At 43.5% G+C, this 16480-nt stretch overlaps 1 protein-coding gene across 8 annotated transcripts in view; it reads right to left on the bottom strand.

The window, feature by feature from the left end:
- The window catches only part of PLEKHA7 (pleckstrin homology domain containing A7), a 264352-nt gene that overhangs the window by 38015 nt on the left and 209857 nt on the right, over window positions 1–16480 (bottom strand). For 5 of the 8 annotated variants that reach the window (XM_043972486.1, XM_043972494.1, XM_043972485.1 and 2 more), the window contains 4 exons: window positions 14074–14599; window positions 12074–12160; window positions 11515–11634; window positions 5995–6048 (listed from right to left, as the gene is read on the bottom strand). In XM_043972486.1, the coding sequence (XP_043828421.1) occupies window positions 5995–6048; window positions 11515–11634; window positions 12074–12160; window positions 14074–14599 (787 nt within the window). The remainder of the gene's footprint in view (window positions 1–5994; window positions 6049–11514; window positions 11635–12073; window positions 12161–14073; window positions 14600–16480) is intronic. The other 3 variants (XM_043972488.1, XM_043972495.1, XM_043972492.1) reach the window with 2 other exon arrangements.

Raw genomic sequence — 16480 nt, 5'->3', positions numbered from 1 at the left:
AAGAATCACTTGAACTGATACAGTATAAAGTGAGCAGAACCAGGAAACATTGTACCCAGTAATAGATGGCAAAGAGCAAAGGTGAGATTTGAACACAGGTCTCCTGACTCTAAATGAAACAGTTTTCCTTCATTACTTCATTTCACAAGATCATAGGATGGTAGATTTTGAGCTGGAAGAGACCTTATATGCCTTTGAGGCCAATCTCCTCATTTAACAGATGAAGTCGGTTAGGTTAAGTGACTTGCCCAGAGGCCACACAGTAACGAAGTATCTGAGACAAGATTTGAACTCACATCCTTCTATCTCCCAGCCTAGGACTCTTATCAACTACATCATCTGGCTATATGGCAACATTTCTATATTGATTCAGTTCTTTACTTTTTGAAATTTAGTATTTTATTTTTCCCCAATTACATGTAAAAACAAATCCCAGTTGCAGTTACCCTGTCTGTTCTACAAACAGTGCATGCCCAAGTCCTAGGCACTGTCCAAAGCATAATCAGGCAGACTATTTATGGAGCCACAGTCAGGAACAGGAAAAGTCAAGTCCTCAGGAATGACAACAGTCCAGACCAAGCTTCTCCAAAGAACGCACCTTGCAGTGTGATATTCTCCGGCGTTTCACTCTGAAGGATCTCACTGTGGATGAAGCCAGGTGGTGGACAGCATAGCCCCTGGTCACCCTAGGCCCACTACTCACTGGTCCCTCTTTTGGCTTTAGTTTCACAGAATTTCAAAAGGTAACAACAACAATAATAATATAGTGTCTGTCTCTATGTTTTATATACGTGTATGTATACACTATATATTAGGTAGTACCTGAGATACAACAACCTCAGAAATCATTTATTCTGACTCATGCCTGAACAGGATCATTTTTAAAACATCCCAAAATTATCATCTAGTTTTCACTTGAAGATTTCCAGAGACAGGAACTGAATATTTTCTGAAGCAGCCTATACTACTCAGATTGTAAAAGAAGTCTTTTCTAATACCGAGTCAAAATATAATGTCTGTACCACTTACTGACACATTTTTAATAAAAATGTTTTATTATTTACATGTTTATTTTTGGAGACTGGGTCTCCCTATCTCTCCCAGGCTGGAAGTGCAGGGGCCACTCATGGGCCCAATCCCAATAATGATCAACATAGAAGTTTTAACTCATTTTTCCAACCCTCCTTAAGTGCCCTGGTCTCCACTCCACCCCCCTACATTAGGGGGCCTCACTATACTGGTGTCAGGCTTAGCACAGAAACCCAATGGAGCTTTAGCTCTATTCTGGAGTTTAAGCAATTCGATAGCCTTAGCCTTCCCCAGTGGCAAGGATTAAAGGCATGCCTAACTCAGTGCCTAACACACAATAGGCACTTAAGAAATGATCACCCATTGATGCTGTCTCCCAACATGATGAAAATTCTTTGAGGGCAGGGCCTGCTTCATTTCTTTTTTTAATATCTGTAGTACCTGGGGCAAGGCCTAGCATATAGTGAACACTTAATAAAAGCTTGTTAATTGACAGATGATGTTGTCTCTTCCAACAGAATATAAGCTCCTTAAGAGAAAGGACTGTTTCATTCTTATTTTTCTATCTCTGGGGTTTAGCATAGTGTCTGGCAACTGTCAATCAACAACAAATGCTTGTTGATCCATTAATGAAAAGCACAGGTTCTTTTGGCCAGATAGAAGTGTGTTCGGATAGGCAGTCTTCTTCCTTCAAAGTAAAACACTTGATGGTGTCACGGGGCAGGCAGTCCTAGGTGCAAGGGTTTTGCTGTTGCTTTTTTTAAAATTCCCTTGCATTGCATTGATGAAATACAATGTTGATAAAAATGCAGGACAAGCACCTAAGGGCCACAGGTCTAAGAAGACTTAAGAAACTGTCAATGTGTCTTCTCTTAGTGATGGCTAGGAGTCTGAAGTTTTTCTCTCCCCAAACCCCTCAAGGGGAATGCTAAGAAAATTTACCTGGTTTGATACAGCTGGAAAGAAAAGCAACGAATGCTATAGCACCCAACAAGACATGGGGATTTGGCATTTCAGAGAGCAGCTGTTTGGGCTCCAAGAAATAAAACTGCTGAAGGCTTCAGTGAGTTGTCTGCCAACAACTGATACTTTCAGCAGCACCCTGGATGTGCTGGGGAAGACATCAGCACCATGGACAGGTGACATGCATTGAAGATTAAATGGATGTATCACAGCTTCTTAGGGTGCTTCCAGTCTAACTGGAATCTACCCAGTATGCTGGAAAACTATTGCCATTTTACCTTTTGAGATCATTCTCAGTTACAAGACTATTTTAATAAAGCATACAATGGGGGCAGCTAGGTGGTGCAGTGGATAAAGCACTGGCCTTGGATTCAGGAGGACCTGAGTTCCAATTCAGCCTCAGACACTTGACACTTACTAGTTGTGTGACCCTGGACAAGTCACTTAACCCTCATTGCCTCACCAAAAAAAAAAAAAAGCATACAATGAGAATATTACCAATGACACCATATTTTGAGAAACCATGCTTAAAAAAACCAAGTTCATCTTTGTTATGATTATATTGTTACAAATATGAAAAACACAAAAGATTTTTGTATGTATGTTACTTTATCCTTATTATATGTTTAATATGTGTTATAAAAACTAATAAATTCTTAATTTTATTTGAATTAATTACACACTAAGAAAATGGCATAGATTATCTTATGGAAAAGGGTGTCTTTTTTTAAAAAAAAAGGCAGAGGGTGTTACTGTTTAAAATTTAGAAACCACAATGTAAGAGATTTGTGCTATTACTATAATTATTATCTAGCAGTAAATAATTGCTGACTCCCTGACCTCCCTCCCCTTTAGAGAAGATAAAGGGGAAGCAGAGTAGTGAATGGTTACTAGGAGGTGAGTGGCAGTGAGGAGGCAAGCAATCATCACAGGTTATAATAGGACACTGGCCACTCTTTGGAAACTGTGACCCAAATGATAGAAAGATATCAGGGAAGTGAGGTGAGAAATATCCCATTCCTACTACAGATGTCTATATTATTGCCACTGACCTTCTACTAATGACCAATATTAACACCAGCACTAAATAGAAGAAATACTAATACTTTAACAGGAAAATTTTTATCTGATGGTTGGGGACTCTTGGGAAGATGCTACACAAACCACAGCGATTGCCTGAGATGACTTCCAATGTATGCTGTATATATCTTGTTTGTACATGGTTGTTTGTATGTTTTATATTCTTTACATTGTGAGTTTCTTGAGGGCAGGGACTGCTTTTTCCCTTTACTTGTATCATCAATCCTCAGTATAGAGGTTGGTACATGGAAGGCTCTTAATAAATGCTTGTTGACTTGACCCCAGGGCATTATAGTCATGTAGCATTAAACTTTGTAGCTAAAGACCTGGGCAACCAGCATAACAAAGGGCATTGAGATCATGTCCTGATGAAGAAGGATGATTGAAGGAAGTGGGAATAGTTAACCTGGAGAAGAGTTGAAGAGTTGGGGTGGAGAATGAAGATTTTAAAACTGTCTTCAGGTATTAGAAAGGCTGTTATGGGGAAGACAGATAAGACATGTTTTGTTGGGCCCCAGAAGGCAAAACTAGAAGCAAAGGAAGTTGCAGAGGGGCAGATTTAGGCTGGATGCAACAAAAATCTTTCTCATAGTTAGGTGTCCAAAAGTGGAGCAGTTTTCCTTAGGAGATCTTTCAGCAGAGTCTACAACAGAGATGTCAAACTCAAAGTCCACAGGCCAAGCCCCCACTGAAGCTCAAACCATATTAAAATGTAAGTAGGAAATGTTTAACAAAATAAATAACAATGCAATATAGATAATGTTAATTTGTTATTTTCTGAGTCAATATGCTGCCTCCCTTTCTATTTGAGTTTGACCCCTGGTCTAGAGTAACATTTATTGGGGGTGTTGTAGAAGGTTGGACTAGGTGGTCTCAAGAGTCAGCCTTTGGATTCTGCTGGAAAACACTTGGGAGCCCAGAACCAAGCTTAGTGTCACTCCCCTTACTCACTCCAAACTACTTCTCTTTTATGTGATGTCTTGCCCCATTAGATCATAAGCAGGAACTGTCTTTCCTTTTTTCCTGCTTGTATTTGTATCCCCACCGCTTAGCACAATGCCTGGCACATAGTAAGACCTTAATAAATGCTTTATTTAGGGGCGGCTAGGTGGCACAATGGATAGAGCACCAGCCCTGGAGTCAGGAGGACTCAAATACAGCCTCAGACACTTAACACTTACTAGCTGTGTGACCCTGGGCAAGTCACTTAACCCCCAATTGCCTCACCAAAAAAAAATAAATAAATAAATAAACAAACAAACAAACAAATAAATAAATGCTTTACTTGTCTTCTGCAAGGGGTAAATGCCACCTTTCTACAAATCTTTCCTTAAGTACTCCAGACAACAAAAATTTCTCATCTCACTTTCTTCTCTCCTGCTCCAGCTCTGCCTCCCCCAGATCCCTTTAGCTCTTAAAGCACATTTTCTGGGCCACACACTATAAGACTAAATTATATATTGTCTCAAATTCTCTCTTTTAAGTTTTGTTTGCAGACAAATAGTAAAGCTTCCTAAGACATGTTGTTTTCATCTTCTCTTCTAACTCCCATGAGCCTGAAGATTGTGCCAGGCACATAGTAGGCACTCAGTAAAACACTGGTTGTGTACAGGGAGACCCTCCCTTTTCTAGGGTTTGAAGCCCAACCTCACAGACCCAGAGATCCCTTGAAAGCCTTGGACAGAGCTGGGTTAGTCTTATCAGGTCGACTGCTGGGCCACACTCTTGATACATTAATTCCTGGAATAAGCCCATGGGGGAGGGCAGTGGTGTGTGTGTGTGTGTGTGTGTGTGTGTGTGTGTGTGTACACACACACGTACACTACTTGGCCCCTCAACCTTTATGCTCATACATGTTATTAATTGGAGAATTCTTCCTCCTTAGAGCTATTGCACATTTCAGGCACCATGAGCAGTGCTTTTTACAGTGGGAATCTTGAGGCTGTACTGCTATAAGGAGCTGACAGATAGCAGGCTTCTTCCTCAATAAACTCCCCCTCCCCAGCATGGGATGCTCCTAGCACTGGTTTAATCCTATCTCAGTACTATAGGGATCATAGAGAGGGGAGACCCTGGGAGAGTCTCAAAGTTATTCCAGCCCATTCAGCCTTCCTGAGTGGCCCCAACACTTAAAACCACTCAGGGTCTGAGGACAATTGGAAATAAATCCCTAGATGGTCCTAAACAAAAAGGCTAATGTTGGATAACATATATGCAAAAATAAAACCCCCATCCATTCAAGGCTTTGAAAAAACCCCAGCTATGTGGTCACCAGGGAAGTTACATGATCAGTCCTTATCCAAAGGACCCACAGCTAACATAGCTGGAACCTATGGAAGGGGGGTGGTCCATTTTTTATGGTTGCAATCAACTAAAAGGGAACATTTTTGGCAGAGTGGGCAGAGGCTTAACCTTAATTGTCAGAAAGGCCTCGTTCTACCTCCAATGCATTTTGGTTCTCTGGCCATGGGCTCAACCTCTCAGTACCTCTAATACTGAAAGTAACAGATGGGTTGCTGATCTGTGTTGGGTGAATAGAGTTTCCACACTGGAAGTGCCCGTTCCAAAGTAATCACAGGTCCAGACCAATAAACTCCCAGTTTCTGAATCACAAACAGACTTCTCCATAGGAATATAACACCACTTTTCCTTAAATAAGTTCTGTTAAATAGGCAGTGAAAGGATGGTTAGTCCCATTTTACAGATGAACAAACTAAGCTCAGAGAAGTTAAGTGACGGGCCCACAGTTTATAAGCATGAGCCACCTCCATTTTTTTTTGCTCTCTTATGTTACTTCCAAATAAAAAAGGGAGATAGATGCAAATACAACAAAATTCATCCTTCTCCTAGCCAAAGGCTGGGAAGACGCAGGTGAAGATGGCAAGGAGGAAAGTGAGTAAAGTAAGTTCTAAGTCTGCTCACCTTTAAGTCTAGATACTCCAGGTCTTTCTTCAGCTGAAGGTAGGTGTCATCAGCCTTCAAGGAAGAACAGAGAAAAAAATAACAGTTACACACCAAAGTTTTCCTCACATCTTCTACAAAGCAGCAACAGCAGCAGCAGCAGCGGCAGCAACAATAGGTCAAGGCTTCTTGGATGATTCGGCCACATTGCACATTTTAACAAAGAAATGAGAGAAATCCATCACAACAGAAGCAGCACATGTCTCTCCTGCAGCAAAGCGCCAGAGACATGATTCAATGGGAGATTTCCACGAGGGACCAGGGGACCGCCACATATCATTTACCCATTCTTAAGTCACTGAGGGATGTAACACTGACACCCAGCAGGAGCTCACTCAACAACCGTGTTAAGACAAAACTCTAGATTTAACTACTCTCAGCAAAGCAATGATTCAAGACAATCCCAAGGGACTAATGACGAAGCTTACTATCCACCCCCATAGAAAGAACTGATAAAAAAGAGCACTTCTGGATTGTACATATATAATCTGGTTGTGGTCTTAGGAGGGGGGAGGAAAGGGAGGGAAGGAGGGAGGGAGGGAGAAAAATGTGGAACTCTAAATCTTATGAAAATGAATGTTGAAAACTTCCCTTACATGTAACTGGAAAAAATAAATGTTTGTTGAGAAAAAAATACATATTTACAAATTTAAAAAAAGGCAAAAACTCTATAGCTGCCAATTTCCCCAGGATAGAACTGGGGAGCTGTCTCAGAGACAGGAAGAGTCTACACCTGGCTCACTGTTCTGACAAAAGCTGGCAATGAACTTGGGACATAAGTGGACTTGGTTTCAGCAAGACTGGGTTTCAGATCCCTCTTCTGACACTTACTATGTAACCATAAGCAAGTCACTTGACTTGATGACTTCTATGAGCCTCAGTTTCCCTATCTATAAAATAGGAGCAAATAATAGCTCTAGGGTGATGGTGAAGCTTGAATGAGATAACACCTGTTAAAGGGCTCTGGAAGCCACCAATGATTTACAGATCCTGACCATCAAAGACCATGACCTAAAGGTGCTACCCTAGCCTGTCTTGACTCCCTCCCTTTCCTCCTAAGCTCACTCTCTGGAGGTAAATAGAAGTCTCACTATCTTGCCCTTGGTGTGGCTCTGTCACAGCTCCCCATGCTGGCAGAAATGCTATCTGAACCCTTGTTCCCACAGAGACTAGATGTCTTGGAAGACAGACTAGTAGATCCTGGAATGCCTTACTTTCGTTACCCTGCCTCAACTACCAGTCCTGATCTGAACCCTACCCCATGAGTATCCCACCATCTGCTTCTCATATGTGTGTGCCCTTGTTTCCTCTAGACCCAGATCACCACCTGATCCCTGGATCTGAATTCATGCATAGAGACTCCCGGGCTTCTTCCAGGTTTGCAAAATAGGAGTCATTCTAGACTCTTCACCCTTAGCCCCCATATCCGATCTGTTGCCAAAGCTTAACAATGCCATTTTCTCCACATCTCTTCTATCTGTCCTCTTCTCTCCATTTACACGACAAATAACTTAGTCTGGGTCCTTAGTGCCTCTCCCCTGGGCGATTGCAATAGCTTCCTAATTGATCTCCCTGTATCCAGTTCTTCACGTTTCCAGCACATCTTTCAGACAGTTGCCAAACTGATATTCCTATAGCACAGGTCTGACACTGTCATTCCCTTGACTGAATTCCCATGGCTTCTAGGATAAAATAGAAACTCCTCAGCCTGGCATTTAAAGATTTTCACAATCCAGTTCCAATCTATTTTTCCAGACTGATCACAGATTATTCCCTCTCAAGCATTCTGCTCCAAACAAACCAAAGTACTCACTGTTCTCAGTACAAAACATTCTATCTACTACTACCTTGGTGCTGCTGCACAGGTTTTCTCTCCTCACCTTTACATTTTGGACCCCCTGGCTCTCTTTAAGGTTCAGCTTAAACAATACCCTCCAACAACTTTTTGCCGATTCCCCTAGTTGTTATCCCAAACCCAAATAAGGACAATATAGTGGAAATATCAATGGATATATAATCAGAAGACCTGAGTTCAAATCCCACCTCTGACACTTAATCTGTATGACCTTGGACAAATAATTTAACCTCAGTTACATGAGCCTCAGTTTCCTCATCTGTAAAATGAAGGAATTGGGCTAGTTGGCCTCTGAGGCCCCTAACAGTTCTAGATCTATGATCCTAGTATCCTCTACTTATTTATCTGTAATTATGTATTCCTCCAAGTAGATTATAAAGTCTTAAGAGTGTGCACTTCCGCTGTGTCAGGCTGTCTCTGTGCCCCCTTCTTTTTCTTTCTCCCCCCCTCCCCGCCCAAGACAGATGGATAGAGATAGATTTCACTTTTATATTTGTATCCTTACTTAGTGCCTAGCACATAATTAGACACAACAGATGCTAGACAGTGGATAAAGCAATGGAACTCCTGTCAGGAACACTTAAGTTCAAATTCAGCCTCATATTAGCTGTGTGATCCTGGGCAAGTCACTTAACCTCTGTCTACTTTGGTTTCCTCATCCGTAAAATGGGGATAATGATAGTACCTACCTCCCAGGACTGTTATGAGGATCAAATGAGGTAATATTTGTAAAGTGCTTTGAAAACATTAAAATGTTATATAAATACTAATTTCTTCTTCTACTATTACTACCACTACTACCACCACTACTACCACTACCACCACCACCACCACCACCACCACTACTACTGCTACTACTGCTACTACTACTACTGCTACTACTGCTACTGCTGCTACTGCTGCTACTACTGCTACTGCTACTACTGCTACTGCTACTACTGCTACTGCTACTACTGCTGCTACTACTACTACTGCTACTACTACTACTACTACTACTGCTACTACTACTACTACTGCTACTACTGCTACTACTGCTACTACAACTACAACAAATGACAGGGTTGGGATTTGGGCATGACAGAAGTCCACACCTGCGATTTCATTGTTCTCAAGAGCTCTCAATGTAGAAACGACACAGAGGCAGATGGAAAACTCATCTGTAACTTAGAGTTTTAGATAACCTCTAGGGGCAGTAAGAGGTTAAATGCCTTGCCCCAGACCACACAACCAGTATGAGTCAGATGCAGAACTTGACACAGGCTTGTCCTGACTCCAAGGACAATCTTCTATTGCCACAGTGCTGTGGCAGCTATTATTAAACTTTTGGGTTGAGGCATAATAGAAAATGACCTACTTGATGGTCTGGGCCTATTCTTGTCTGAAGAGCAGAGGGTGGGCTAGCTGCCACCAGAGGCCCTTGCCCAGGTCCAGGCTTCTTGAATAAATTGTTCCTCCAGAGCTTCAAGAAGCCCCTTATCCAATGCCCATTCTGCTGCTCAGCATGGAGCCTGGGCTACGTGTCAATAGTTAGACCCAGGAAATCTCCCCCTGCCAGACTTATCTGCTGGTGCCTCAAATAAAACCCAGTGGCATCCGCCAAAGTCAGCCTCACTCACTGATAGAATTATCGGGAACAGGAAGAACTGTCATCCTCTGAATTGAAGAAAAGGGACTTTGATTTCTGATAACTGGTGAAAACAGTCATCTCCCAGGAGCCGCAGCAAGGGCCAGTGAGGACGTGAGAGAACTTAATAGAAATCTCAGCCTCTACATTCTCTGCAAGATGGGGACGGTGGCAGGGTGAGCAGAGGACAGCAAAGGAGGAATCCATGGGTAAACTGGAACTATGCTAGCTGTCCTCGTGGTGAACAAAACCCTCCCCAAACACATGAGGACTTGGGGGAAGCTCAGAAGCTATTTGGGGCCACAGATCAAGGGTATGAAAGAGGAGGAGAGAAAATGCTTAGACGGCTTTTGGAGGCTCCTGTGTCTTCATCCCAGGGAACAAGAGGGACACACTCTGTGGCTAATGAATCTTTGTTTTATTTGGAGTTCCAGACACTAAGTGGCAAAGTCCACGCCCCCTGACATGCCTTTTCCCGTCCCTACCCCTTGGCATGAGCTCTGTACTTAGCTGTTGTCTTCTTCCCAGAAATAGGACTTCTCCATTGGTCAGCTGCAGGGCTGACCTTTTGGTAAGAGCTGGCCACAAAGTTCCACAAAGAAGGCCCAGTGGCAGGAAGAGACAAAGGGGATGCTACTCTTTGGCTGACTTTAACAAACAAACAAACAAAAGCCCACCCAAATTTAGCCCTTTTTTTTTTTTTTTTTTTGGTTAGGCAATAGGGGTTAAGTGACTCACCTAGGGTCACACAGCTAGTAAGAGTCAAGTGTCTGAAGCCAGATTTGAACTCAGGTCCTCCTGACTCCAGAGCCGGTGCTCTATCCACTGTGACACCTAGCCGCCCCTAAATTTAGCCCTTTTTAAAAATTCACACCCATTCCCCTAAACCATGTTTCACTGGTTATCTCCCAAACGCATTTGACCCCTGTTATCCATAATAGGAAAGGAAAGGTGAGACAGCTAAACAGTCTCCACCCCCATCGCATTATTGCTGTGCCTCAGGTAGGAGGCTGGGGCAGGCCATCAGGGGCTCTGGCTTTGCCCTTCCTCACTCACTGTGCAGCCCTAAGCAAATGACTTCCTCTCCTCCTCTGCCCTTCGCTTATCGCAGCACCAGATCCTACCCGGGGACCCTTTCCACCTCAGATTGTCTACACTTCTACCTACGGTTCTGTGAGATGGCTTCTCGTCCAGGTCACCCATGGGCTTTGGAGTCAGAGGACCTGGCTTCAGACCCTTCCATGACGAATGTGACCTTGGGAAAATGACTTAAACGCCCTGGGCCCCAGTTTCCTCATCTATCAAAATAGGGAGGGGGAAGACGTGAATGTGGCCCCTGAGCTCCCTTCTAGCTCTTCAGCTCTGAGCCTATGACCTTTAGAGTTGGGAAATACTCTAAAGGGCATCTAGTCCAATCTGGGAATTCAGAGAATGACAACAGCCTCTTACAACCGATTCCTTTCCTGCCTGGGCACAGGCTGATGAGATACGTGCTAAATAAAAAGCCACTTGAGGTGCCTCTACCAGCAATTCAAGCCATGGAAGGAGAACAAGGCCACCCATCACTAGCCAAGCCCAGGCACTATTTGTCTGTGTGGCACCAGTGCCCTGTAATCTGCCCAGCCAGGTTTTCTCTGAGGGGCCCTGGGGCATTGGTGGCAACAGCAGCCCTCAGGGGCTCAAGGATGTCCCCACATTGACAAGGCTCCAAGATGCTAGCCATTCCTTTCAGCACCCAGCTCCCTTAGCCCCGCATGCAGCCCCCTTCCCCCATGGCTGGAGCTCTGCCAGGACCACTGGGAAACAGGGCAAGAACCACAAGGATAGCTAGCGCTCCATGATGCTGAAAGGGCAGCAAATGAGTGGAAAAGCCAGCAAGCAAAGCGGATCAAAGGGGCTGGCAGATCAAGGGGGCATGGGCTGCAAGCATGGCCCTTCCCAGCTCCCGGGTGGATCCCCACAAGAGAATGCACAGAATGGGTGGGGCCCATCAGCGGCTGACCTGGTAGGTGGGAATTGTTGGCTCATGTTGCAGTAATTGGGCGATTGTGTAATTTCGCACACTAGCCAACTTAGCCTGATGTCTCCTTAATCGAATGAGAAGTAATGTTAACTCTTCAGGCTGCAGGTATGTAGACACATTGTAAAGAGGAAATTAGCCATCTGCATGCAGTGAGGATCACCGTAATCGCGCTCTCCACCTCGGTGCCAGAGAAGCATGGCACTGGACGCCACTACGCAATGATTCCATTAATTCTACCTTTTAGCTCAGATGAGTGCAAGAGCAGATAAAGAGGCTGCCTGAAGCCCAGTGTGAGGATCAAAACCACCAGACAGTGCACGTGGCCAGAGAGTCCACGGTTAAAGGCAATTTATAAGAGTTAGGGTCAAAGGAAGAAAAACTTGTGGCCAGAAAATCCCACAAGCTCTTGGGAATCTGCCCTGGGAGAGAATTCAGTACAATTCTGCAATTCTCCCTGTTCTCATCCCCACCAACAACATAGCTTCCCACCAGCATCCCCCACTCCCCAACCTGCTCAGCCCCATCCGTGGCTACTCACCGACTTTCCATGTAAACTGGGAGCACTAACAGTGTGTGTCATATACCCCATGGATGGCATGGAGCGTCTGTCCACATGGGAGGAGTTCTGTAGAAGGGAAGATGGGGGAATCACACATAGAGCAACCCCAGCCATAGGAAAAATGTAATGTTACCCTCTGGGCTGGGGCAAAACAAGGTAGCATGAGATCAGGAGTTGGGAGATACAGGTTTCCAAGAGGAAAAGGAACCTGAAAGATCATTCAGTCTAACCCCTTCATTTTACAGATGAGGAAAGTAAGGGTAAGAGAGGTCTAAACACTTTGCCAGAGTCATACAGCTTGTTAGGGACACAGGGAGGATCTGAACACAAGACTTTCTAGCTCCAAGCCCAGCAGTCTATTACACCACAATGCCTATGTAGTCTTGCCTCTGTTGTTAGCTTGCTATCTAACCTTAGAGAATCAACTTCTCCTCTCTGAGACTCAGTTTCTTCATCTAAAAAATGAAATAATCACAATAATAGCTACTTCACAGGGCTGCTGTGATGAGAAAATGAAATAGTAGACATGAGAGCCCTCTGGAAGGACAAGAGAGCTATACAACCAACCCTACAAAAGGATCATGTTAATACTAATCACTAACCTCTACAAAAAGTCGCTATTTTTATCCATCTGTGTGATGGCCACTAGAACATTAAATAACAACAGGAGAGCAACTTGTTCTGGGACCATTTCTATTGGAACTTCATTTTTAAAAATGAGATAACCACAAAAACAACAACAATGTTCACACAAAGTACCTGCTCTGACCTTTTTCAAAAATGCCTCCCTGAGCACAGAGGTTCTGAAGGTGATACTAGTGAAATGCAAGCACTGGAAAGGCTTATTGAGGTTGGAAAAGTTTTGATATAGGCCTGGGGACAGATCACACATCTGTTTTCTGAAGACCAGCCTGGTTCAGTACAGAAAAGTTCATCACCAGGTAGGCTGCAGAAGGATGAAAAATTCAACCACAGAGACTTCATTTAATAAGTCATGGAGGAGTGCTATCTACATTGGTGAAGGGAGTAACTATACCAGTGAAATAGTGGATCTTCAAAGCATGTTGTTAATACTACTACTAATAACAGCTCCCCTTTCTATGACATTGTAAGATGGGCAAAGTGCTTTGTTCAGATTATCTCCATTAAGCCTTACAGTAGCCCTGAACAATAGGTGCTATTTATTACCATTTATAGGAAACTCAGATGGATTAAGTGACTTGCCAATAAGTATCTGATGCAGAATTCAAACCCCAATCTTTCTGACTCAAGGTCCCACTATCTAACTCCTCCATCACATTGCCTGTCTCTCTTGAGTATTTCCCTATTTACTGTCTATTGATTATCTCTAATTTATCGTGTAGATAATTTTCATGTTATCTTCCCCATTAGACTCTCAAGTGCCTTGAGAGCAGGGGCTATCTTTTGCTTTTATTTTATCCCCAAAGTTTAGAACCCAGTAGGCACTTAATAAATGTTTGTTGTCTTACTCAATGACTGCCTGAAATCATATATGATTTCATTTCATCCTCACAACAAGCTTATGAAATAGGCAAAAATTATCATTAAATCAACAAGCATTTATTAAAAGCCTGCTGTATGCTAGGCAGTGTACTAAACACTAGAGATACAAAACCAAAACCAGTCCCTGCCCTTGAGTTTATATTCTATAAAAGGAGACAACCTATACAACACGTGTCTATACAAAAAAAAAAGTATAAGCAAAACAAATACAATTCATCCTCATTTTACAGATAATGAATCTGGGGCTCGGAGAAGTTAGTAACTTGTTCAAGGCTAAGTAATCACAATACTATGATATAGACACTCTCTTTTTCCAGTGGCTCAAGCCCTTGGCCATAGGGGCCAATGCTTTCAAGTTCCAGGCTACCCTCATCAAGAAGAATGCATAGAGCAAAAAGGGCAGGGGAATGAAGAATGGGGAGATGAAGGCTGTGCAAAGATTTCCCTTCTCTCACCTTGAGAGTGTGGGCTCGGGCCTTCCTGGGTGACCCCCCTAGTGAAATGTCCACACTCCGCCTCTGTTCCAGTGGCTTCACAGTGACCCGCTCGGCTGGTGTGTGCGGCCTCCGGGTTGGAAAAAGCCGGGGCGGGCCTAGGGGAGGGATGTCTGATGGAGATGGTGGCACAGAGATGGAGCGGGGCACCTCCAGCATGCTCTTGCTCCGGCCCTGATCGGCAAACTCCGGAGAGCCTGCATAGATGGGGGCCGTGGGGTTCCCGTGCTTGAATTGCTGCCTCTGCTGCCATTCGTATAGCTGCCAGACGGTGCCGTCCCGGTGCGCCCGGCGCTCCTCACTGGACATCTTCAGGTGACTGGCTCGGTCCTGGGCATATTTGTAATCACTGGGCAAGTTGCGGAGTGGAGGTGGCGAGCTGCCTGAGGAATGTCGGGTGTTCTTGGGCAGGGTCTGGTAGTTCTCTGAGAAGGACAGGGACTGGCCAGGGCCCTGCTGGAGGAATCGTATCTGGTCTGAGACAAGGCTGAGGAGAAGAGAGAAGGTGCTAGTCAGTCAACTTTATCACAGCGGTCAGCCAGCAGGCTTGGAGGAAAACAGTCAGAAATAACCATACAAAGGCATGTCCATCAGGGTTGTTTCAGCCTTAAACAGTCCTGCAGATCAGAATTTTGGTCAGGATTAAAACCCTAAACCCACAATTACTTCTTTTAGCCTTTTACCTCTTTGGAGGCAACTCCAAAACCTATCTCCCCAATTCCATAAAATACATACTTATTAAGCACTTGCACTAGGCAAAAATCTCTCTCTCTAATTCCACAAAATAAACATTTTAAAAACATATACTATGGGAAAAACCTGTCTCTCCAATTCCATAAAATATATATTAAGCACCTATTGGCAAAATCTGTCCCATTCCATAAAATACACATTTATTAAGCACCTACTATGGGCAAAATCTGTCTCTCCAATCATAAAATAAGCATAATATTTATTAAGTACCTACTATAGGCAAGGTACTAATAAAAAAATAGCAAATTTCTGTATGTATATATGTACACACATATGTGTGTGCCTATATAAATATATATATGTATATATTTATAGGCACACACAAGTATGATACAAGGTGAAATGTGATATCAGCAAAGAGGAACAAGAATAATCACTGTTCTCAATAAGAAGGTGTGAGAAAGGAGAGCTCATTTTCATGGCTGGGGAAAGGGGAATCAGAGATAACTTCATGAAGCCAGGAGATGATAGAGATGGGCCTTCAAGTCTGAGAAGCAATTTTGACAGGCTGAGAAAAGAAGGGGACGTGACTGAGGAATGGAGTGGACCAAGAAGAGGGAGAGGACAGGATGAGATCATGGAGGGATGAGGAATCCAGTTTAGCTCAAACACTCACTGTGTAAAGAGAAGCAATAATGAAATAAGGATGGAGCCTTCTTGTTACTTTTGGCTCTCTCTTACAGGGATTCTCCCCCTGGTGCCAGTTGGACATCTTCACCAGTCTGCTGAGTCTTTCCATTTGGACATCCTTCCCCTCTGTCCTCCCTCCCACCCCCTGGTCTCCCCTGTCATCAGCTCATGTTTAATGATTAAAACTGAAGTCAGTATCTCCCCCAACCCACCCACTCTTACTCCTTATCTCGACTAATGGCGCCACCATTCTGCCACTCACTGACACCTCAGAGTCACCCCGACCCCTCCCTCCCTCATCGCTAGCATCCTATGAGTTACCTAGTACTCTTGGGCTCAGTGTGGGATGGTGGACAATGCCTTGACTTGTAGTTAAAATACCTAAGGTTCTAGTTCTGGTTCTGATAGTCATTTAATCTCACTGGGCCTCACTTTTTTCATCTGCAAATTGGGGATAATAATCCTTGTACTCTACTTATCTCAAAGTACTGCTATGAAGAAAGTGCCTCTCTTTGTATCTCCCAATGCTTAGCACAGTGCCCGGCACATAGTAGATGCTTAATAAATGTTTATTGAATTGAAAGTGTTCTATAAAGAACATAAAATTAAATAAATTAAAACATAAAACAAACTATTCTAATGATTTCTTCTGAATTCATGTTCTCCTTTCCACTCCTACTGCCACTTTCCTAATTCAAGTCCTAATCAACTCTCACTTGGACTACTGTAATAGTCTAATTTGGTCTCCCTATTTCTAGCCTCTCTTCATCTCTAATCTATACCACTAGAGTAATCTTCCTCAATTATGGTTTTACTGACATCATTCTACTGCTCAAAACCCATAAATGCTCCTCCCCCACAGAAGGGAAAGAATGGGGTGGGGGTGGGGGAAGTGGAAAGTCTAGACTGGAACTCTAAACTCTCCGAAACCTGACCTATATCTCTCAACCTTGTTTTTCTCTATTCTCCTTAGAGGTGCCATCCA

This window comes from Dromiciops gliroides, chromosome 6 (genome assembly GCF_019393635.1).
Source record: "Dromiciops gliroides isolate mDroGli1 chromosome 6, mDroGli1.pri, whole genome shotgun sequence".
NCBI lineage: Eukaryota > Metazoa > Chordata > Mammalia > Microbiotheria > Microbiotheriidae > Dromiciops > Dromiciops gliroides.
The sequence above is the reverse complement of the archived record's forward strand: the minus strand, read 5'-3'. Positions and strand labels throughout refer to the sequence as shown.